The following is a 7,436-nucleotide window of genomic DNA, read 5'->3' as shown; positions in this document are numbered from 1 at the left end:
TTTAGTTTTCTTTTGTAGATTTAGGTTCTCATTTTCTTTCCCAGGATGGTCTCGAACTCCTGGGCTCAAGCCATCCTCCTGTTTTGGCCTTCCAAAGTGCTAGGATTATAGGAGTGAGCCCCACCCGACCCGGGCCAAACATTTTTAAATACCAAAACTGAAAACAGTCTGGTACATTAAGCTTTTGTAGTTCAGTAAACTTTAATTTGACTATGAAACTTCTGTAAATTGGTTTTAGATATCTGGAACTTTATTTTGCCATTGGTAAAGCGTAAAAAAGAAATGCACTACTCTTTTTTTTCCTTTTGAGACAGCGTCTTACTCTGTCACCCAGGCTGGAGTACAGTGGCACCATCTCGGCTCACTGCAACCTCTGCCTCCAGGGTTCAAGTGATTGTCTCACTTTAGCCTCCCATGTAGCTGGGACTACAGGCCTGTGCCATTGCAGCGGCTGATTTTTGTATTTTTAGCAGAGATGGGGTTTCACCATGTTGTCCAGACTAGTCGCAAACTCCTGGACTTAAGCTATCTGCCCACCTCAGCCTCTTAAAGTGCTGGGATTATAGGCATGAGCCACTGCTCCCGGCCATGCACTACTCTTTTTATAATGAAATTATTTGTATTTTTCTAGAAAGTGTAATGCCTGTGCTGATGAGTGGATTTTGTCAGAGATCTAGATCTCTGAGGGGTCTGCTAAGAATTTGTGATTCCTTGATTTTCTAAAAATATTCACATATTTTATTAGGTTCGTAGGGACACTTGGTATGTTATAAACTAAGTGACAGTTTACCTTAAAATAGGTGACAACATGAATTTGAAAATAACCTTTATTTAAATTGTCTGATAGGTTAAACCTTCTCTCGATGAAGCTTTTGTCATCCAAGAACAGAATGTTGCACTAAATTTCATTGGTTCAAGAGGGGCAAAGCCTGGTGTTACTAAAGAGAAAAGAATTAAATATGCAAAGGAAGTTTTACAAAAAGAAATGCTCCCTCATGTTGGTGTCAGTGATTTCTGTGAGACCAAAAAAGCCTATTTCTTGGGGTATGTAAGTTCTTTATCAAGATATAGTTGAGATAAAGGTTTTTCTTAAAGTAAAAAATGATGTTTTTAACATATAAATCAAGAAAAGCCTAAAACTGTTTTCCTTTTTTTTTCTTTTCTTTTTCTAAGATATATGGTGCATAGGTTACTTCTGGCAGCTTTGGGTAGAAGAGAACTAGATGACAGAGATCACTATGGAAACAAGAGATTGGATCTTGCTGGGCCGCTGCTGGCATTCTTATTTAGAGGGTAAGGAATTACAGAATGACAGAATGAAGTCGTTAAAGTAGGGAGATTTATTTCACTTTAGGTCAGTCATTGCACACGGCCAGGCTAAACTGTGTTGGCACCCACGTTGAGTACTTATGAAGTTAGCTACATTCTTATTGCTACTTGCTCAGATTTAGTTTTGGTTCATGTCTAGGAAAGCCAGGTTTATGAGGACAATATATTACATGTTTATATTTTCTTTATTCCTCTGGTAGCTTTGTAAGATGTTTGAGAAAGCTGAATGATTGCCTTGGTTTCCCTAAGGGCTAATATTGGATTTTGTCCTGCTTTGTACACATATATACAAAAGCTAGAGAGAAATATATAAAAATACTATCAGTGATTGTCTCACAGTATTGATATTATGTGCAGTTTTTAATTCTTTTCTTGATGTTTTTGTATTTCCCATATTTTCTATAATTGGAAAAAAGTTATTTTTAAAAATGAAATATGTAGACAGTACAAAAAGGATAACATTAGCAGTGTTTTGCACGTGTTTTGTTATTTAGTATGTTATAGGTTAGTGTTTTTCAACCTATTTTTGATATTACTCCATTAAGGAGCCTCTTTTAACATTTCTGTTTTTTGAGATGGAATTTTGCTTGTGTTGTCCAGGTTGGAGTGCAGTGGTACGATCTGGACTCACTGCAACCTCTGCCTCCCAGGTTCAAGCGATTCTCCTGTCTCAGCCTCCCGAGTAGCTGAGACTACAGGCATGTGCCATCAAACCTGGCTAATTTTTGTATTTTTAGTAGAAACGGTGTTTCTCCATATTGGCCAGGCTGGTCTCAAACTCCTGACCTCAGGTGATCTACCTGCCTCAGCTTCCCAAAGTGCTGGGATTACAGATGTGAGCTACCATGCCCCACCTCTTTGACATTTTTGTGTAATTGCTCCCCTGCCATGTATGTTCATGTACTATGTGTATATCTGTGCTTGAGACACAAAAGAGCAACATAAAAGAGCAAGAACTTTCACTCTGCCCAAATAATTTTTGCTCACCTTCCCCACACTTTTTTTCTACTCACATATTTTTTTACTCGCATTTTTTTTTGCAATATTGCAAAATACTCGTGTATTTTTTTTTTTTTTTTTGCAATATTGCTCCTGTTGAGAATATATGTTGTAGACCTCTACATGTTTAAAATAATACCATTTTATTTGGCAGTATGTTTAAGAATTTGCTTAAAGAAGTGCGGATCTATGCACAGAAATTCATTGATCGAGGAAAGGATTTTAACTTGGAGTTGGCAATTAAAACACGGATCATATCTGATGGCCTAAAATACTCTTTAGCTACTGGAAACTGGGGTGATCAAAAGAAAGCTCATCAAGCCAGAGCTGGAGTATCTCAGGTAAGTGTGCCAACTATGACTACACGTTCAATAGGAAACATGTTTATAGAACTGGTAGATTCGTTTGTTTGTTGAATGTAAATTATTTTGCTTTTCTTACTTGATCAAATGTAAAACTAGTGGGTGCCAAGGGCGGTGGCTCACGCCTGTAATTCCAGCACTTTGGGAGGCCGAGGTGGCCTGGATCACCTGAGGTCAGGAGTTTGAGACCAACCTGGCCAACATGGTGAGACCCTGTCTCTACTAAAAATACAAAAATTAGCTGGGCGTGGTGTTGGGTGACTGTAATCCCAACGACTCTACTTGAGAGGCTGAGACAGGAGAATCACTTGTACCCAGGAGGCGGAGTTTGCAGTGAGCCGAGATCGTGCCACTGCACTCCAGCCTGGGCAAAAAGAGTGAGACAACAAAAAACTTAAGGAGACTTTTGAATTATGAACATGAAATTTTCTTAAATTAACTATTAGCATTACTAAGATAGATTTTTGGCCTGCAGTTTAGGAACTCAAAATAATTAAGAAATTAGAGTAGCTACTTAGTGGGTGAGACCGTCCATGTTAGTGAAATTTTTATGTCTTAAAAGCTCCATATTAGAAGCTAACCCAGAGAATAAATGGTCATCGCCCTTCTTTGTTGGAAAATACAGTACTTCTGACACTGGTTTCTGTATGTTGGTCTGTTGCATATATAGTGACTGCAGTAGCTATTCTCAGATGGAGTAATGGAGAAAAGCTTTTCAAAGAGTGTCTCACTAGGCATTTTAATTTTTTGTATTTGCTTTTCATAGATGATTGAAAACGTGTAATATACTTTATGCTATTTTTAGGGGTATCTCCCCTTCCTTTCCTTGTTTAAACTAGCCTATACCAGTATCACCTGATTGATTTGGCATTTGGACACCAGTTTCAAGCTCCTTTTTCCTAGAAATCTGGATGCTCTAAGAAATTTTGAGGGGCTGCTGATAGCAAAGTTAATATTTAAATTCCTTTTAATTCAGTAACGATTTATTGGGTATATTTGATATTTGTGATACTGAGTTCACATACGTGAATGAGATGCTATCTCAGCCTCAGGGAGCTCATCAGCATCTAGCAGAGGAAACAGATTCATTCATGTGTAGCTCACTATGCCCTGTGCTGTGTTATGACAAATGCTACATTGCAAATTCAGTGCAAGGAATTTTTTTTTTTTGAGACAGAGTCTTACTCTCTCACCCAGGCTGGAGTGCAGTGGCGATCTCCGCTTACTGCAAGCTCTACCTCCCGGGTTTATGCCATTCTCCTGCCTCAGCCTCCCGAGTAGCTGGGACTACAGGTGCGTGCCACCACGCCTGGCTAATTTTTTGTATTTTTAGTAGAGATGGGGTTTTACTGTGTTAGCCAGGATGGTGTCGATCTCCTGACCTCATGATCCACCCACCTCAGCCTCCTAAAGTGTTGGGATTACAGGCGTGAGCCACTGCGCCCGGCCCAGTTCAAGGAATTGTTACTGGGACCTGTGATGTGCCAGGCACTCTGCCACATGCTGGAGATGCAGTGATCCTGATCTTCAGTAGTTCACAGCCTATGCTTGTAGATAGATGTAAACAGATAATTACAACATGGCATGGTAACTATTTTGATAAGAGATGTGCACTACTGCTCTGTGGGAATGCTGGAGAAAGGTACTTAGCACAGCCTGAGAACGTGAAAAAAAGTCCTTGTTTGGGAGGTAACACCTGAACTGAATCTTGAAGAGTAATTGGAAAACGCCCCAAGTTGCCAGGTAGGTAGAACCGAGTCTCCCTGTGTCGCCCAGGCTGGAGTGCAGTGGCCCGATCTCGGCTCGCTACAACCTCCGCCTCCCGGGTTCAAGTGATTCGAGCTTAGAGAACTTCTCAATATTCTGAGTTAAGAGATGGAGGGAGGAAGGAATGTGTGTCTGTCGTGGGAGCTAGAGCAGTTCTGGGATTTCAAATCAAAGTGGAGGCTTAGGATGGGAACCAGCTCATGAAGAGGAGTGACATGGTCATTTTTGTTCTTTCGGACAGATTCACAGTAATTGGCAGTGTGGAGAAAAGACTTGAGAAGGGCAAGGTTGGTGGCAGGAAGATTGTTGCAACAGCCTGGGGTGAGAAATAATTAGGGACTGGACTAGAGCAGTTTTATAGAGATGGAGAGTAAATTTTAGAAATATTTAGGAAGTAAGTTTCATAAGACTTTGTGATTGATTTCGTTGAATGGTTGAAAACTCCAGTGAGTACAGAAAAGAGAATAGTTCTTCCTGGAGGTGGGTCAGATGGCTTTGTAGAGGTGGTATCATTTCATCAGGCAGAGCAGAGTGGAGAAGTGCATTTCATTCTGTGGCAATAGCATGGTCAAAGGCATGGAGGTGAGGATGTTTGGTGATGTCAGTTGAGTACAGGATTGTAAGGAGACTAAGGGGAAGGTCGTTTTTGGGGCTTCATTGAGGAGGACTTTAGTGTTGTGCTCTTCAGTAGCCTGTGGCTATCTGTTTAATTTTTATGTAGGTAAGTGTTTAATAATTCTGGCAAGTGAGGAAGGTAGGTTGGAGGGAACCAGGCAGGGATTGGAGGGAACCACGCAGAGCTGATGGAGGTAGTATAGATGAGGGGAAATGGGCTGGTCTATTACTGTGACATTGGGAAGGGAGGGGCTAGGTGTTTTAGAAAATTTGAAAATAGAATTGACAGGGTATATTTATAGATGTGTGGAAGGAGGAACTTGTAGACAAAAATGATTTTGAGATTTCCAGATTGAGAGAAAGGTGATGCTGCTTATCTATGACAGAAGACTTAGGAAAGAGGAAGGAGGTTTGAGTTGTTTAAGGACTTGGGGAAGATGGAGATTTATAAATAATTAATAATATAGAGCTTGAGTTGTCTGCTTTATGTTTCCCTAAATATTATCTTATTTATAAATAACATCTTGGTTAGTATGCTGTAAGTATTGGTAATGGATGTTTGCATTTTTCTATTAGATTCAGAGGCCTCAGTCTGGAAAAAGTAATGAGATGAATTAGGGATGTCTGCTATGATCAAAGGAGTGTGAGTTGGTAGAATTTAACTTAACACTTATTGAATATCTAATGAATGCCAAGTACTGTTTTAGGTGCTGGGATACAACAGAGAATAAAACAATTTTAAAAAATTCCCTGCCTTCATGAAACTAATGTCCTAGTGTTTGTTTGGAGACCATACACAGAATGTTTATGTTGTATGTTAGAATGTATTTGCCATCCCTGCTGCAAGTGGCAGGTAAGTTAAGGTGTCAAACAACATTATTCAGGGAAAGAATAGAGAAATGGGGAACAGTTTGATACTCAGTAGATTATGTGTAAAACTTGACTTTGCCTCAGTGTAACAGTATGAATCACAGAAATGTCCAGACTTTAAAGATTGGCTATTTTTTTCTAGGTATTAAACCGCCTGACTTTTGCGTCTACTCTTTCTCACCTGCGTCGTTTAAATTCTCCTATTGGTAGAGATGGCAAGCTAGCAAAACCAAGACAGTTGCATAATACGTTGTGGGGGATGGTGTGTCCTGCCGAGACCCCAGAGGTAATACATTAGAATTTATATTCAGGACAAAAAGTCAGTGAGTAATTATGTAGGGCATAATTGCTTTTAGAAGTAGATGTTTAAAAAATTATGCAGAGTGGTTTAGAAATAAGATTTTTTTAATAATTGTATTCTTAGAAAGTAAGAGTAAATCTTGAAATCACATTGAAGGAAAAATGTTTATGGAAAAGAAGTCTGATAGGCATGTAAAATCAGAATGACTAATACTTGGTTTATTTTTTAGGGCCATGCTGTAGGACTTGTGAAGAATTTAGCCTTGATGGCTTATATTTCAGTTGGATCTCAACCATCTCCAATTCTGGAATTTTTAGAAGAATGGAGTATGGAAAACTTAGAAGAAATTTCTCCTGCAGCTATTGCTGAGTGTGTATAGATGGAATTAGCTTTTTAAACTGTAGTTAATCTTTAGTTGTTGCTTAGTGTAGCATTGTTAAGTGTAAAATGCTTTTGCTTTTTCTTTTGTAGTGCAACCAAGATTTTTGTTAATGGCTGCTGGGTTGGAATACATAAAGATCCTGAACAACTTATGAACACCCTAAGGAAATTGCGACGTCAGATGGACATCATTGTGTCTGAAGTAAGAATCTTTAGTTAAGAGGGTGTGGTCTGTGAGATTTTTAAACAAGGCATACGACTAGTGAAAGTTATCTTTGCATTAGCATCTTTTCTTTGAACTTTATTTCCTTGAACTGTAAAGTGTAAATTTAATTATAAGTTATTGCTAGGCCGGGCATGGGCACAGTGGCTCATGCCTGTAATCCCAGCACTTTGGGAGGCCGAGGCAGGTAGATCACCTGAGGTCAGGAGTTCACGCACAGCCTGGCCAATATAGTGAAACCGCATCTCTACTAAAAATACAACAATTTGCCAGGCATGGTGGCACAGGCCTGTAATCGTAGCTACTGGGGAGGCTGAGACAGGAGAATCACTTGAACCCAGGAGGTGGGGGTTGCAGTGAGGTGAGATTGCGCCACTGCACTCCAGCCTGGGTGACAGAGTGGGACTCTGTCTCAAAAAATAAAAAAAACCTGGGCATGATGGCTTACGCCTGTAATCCCAGCACTTTGGGAGGCTGAGGAGGGCAGATCACAAGGTCAAGAGATTGAGACCATCCTGGCCAACATGGTGAAACCCCGTCTCTACTGAAAATACAAAAATTAGCTGGGCGTGGTCATTCGCGCCTGTAG

The 7,436-nt window shown here is 40.0% G+C and overlaps 1 protein-coding gene across 1 annotated transcript in view; it reads left to right on the top strand.

Annotated features, from left to right (window-relative positions):
- Positions 1 to 7,436, top strand: part of POLR2B (polymerase (RNA) II (DNA directed) polypeptide B, 140kDa) — a 49,399-nt gene that overhangs the window by 22,453 nt on the left and 19,510 nt on the right. Inside the window, exons 8-13 of the mRNA XM_011937167.1 lie at positions 848 to 1,044; positions 1,174 to 1,293; positions 2,483 to 2,669; positions 6,085 to 6,228; positions 6,473 to 6,612; positions 6,715 to 6,826. Coding sequence (XP_011792557.1) covers positions 848 to 1,044; positions 1,174 to 1,293; positions 2,483 to 2,669; positions 6,085 to 6,228; positions 6,473 to 6,612; positions 6,715 to 6,826 — 900 coding nt within the window. The remainder of the gene's footprint in view (positions 1 to 847; positions 1,045 to 1,173; positions 1,294 to 2,482; positions 2,670 to 6,084; positions 6,229 to 6,472; positions 6,613 to 6,714; positions 6,827 to 7,436) is intronic.

Source organism: Colobus angolensis, unplaced genomic scaffold (assembly GCF_000951035.1).
Source record: "Colobus angolensis palliatus isolate OR3802 unplaced genomic scaffold, Cang.pa_1.0 Scaffold100, whole genome shotgun sequence".
Lineage (NCBI taxonomy): Eukaryota > Metazoa > Chordata > Mammalia > Primates > Cercopithecidae > Colobus > Colobus angolensis.
The sequence above is the reverse complement of the archived record's forward strand: the minus strand, read 5'-3'. Positions and strand labels throughout refer to the sequence as shown.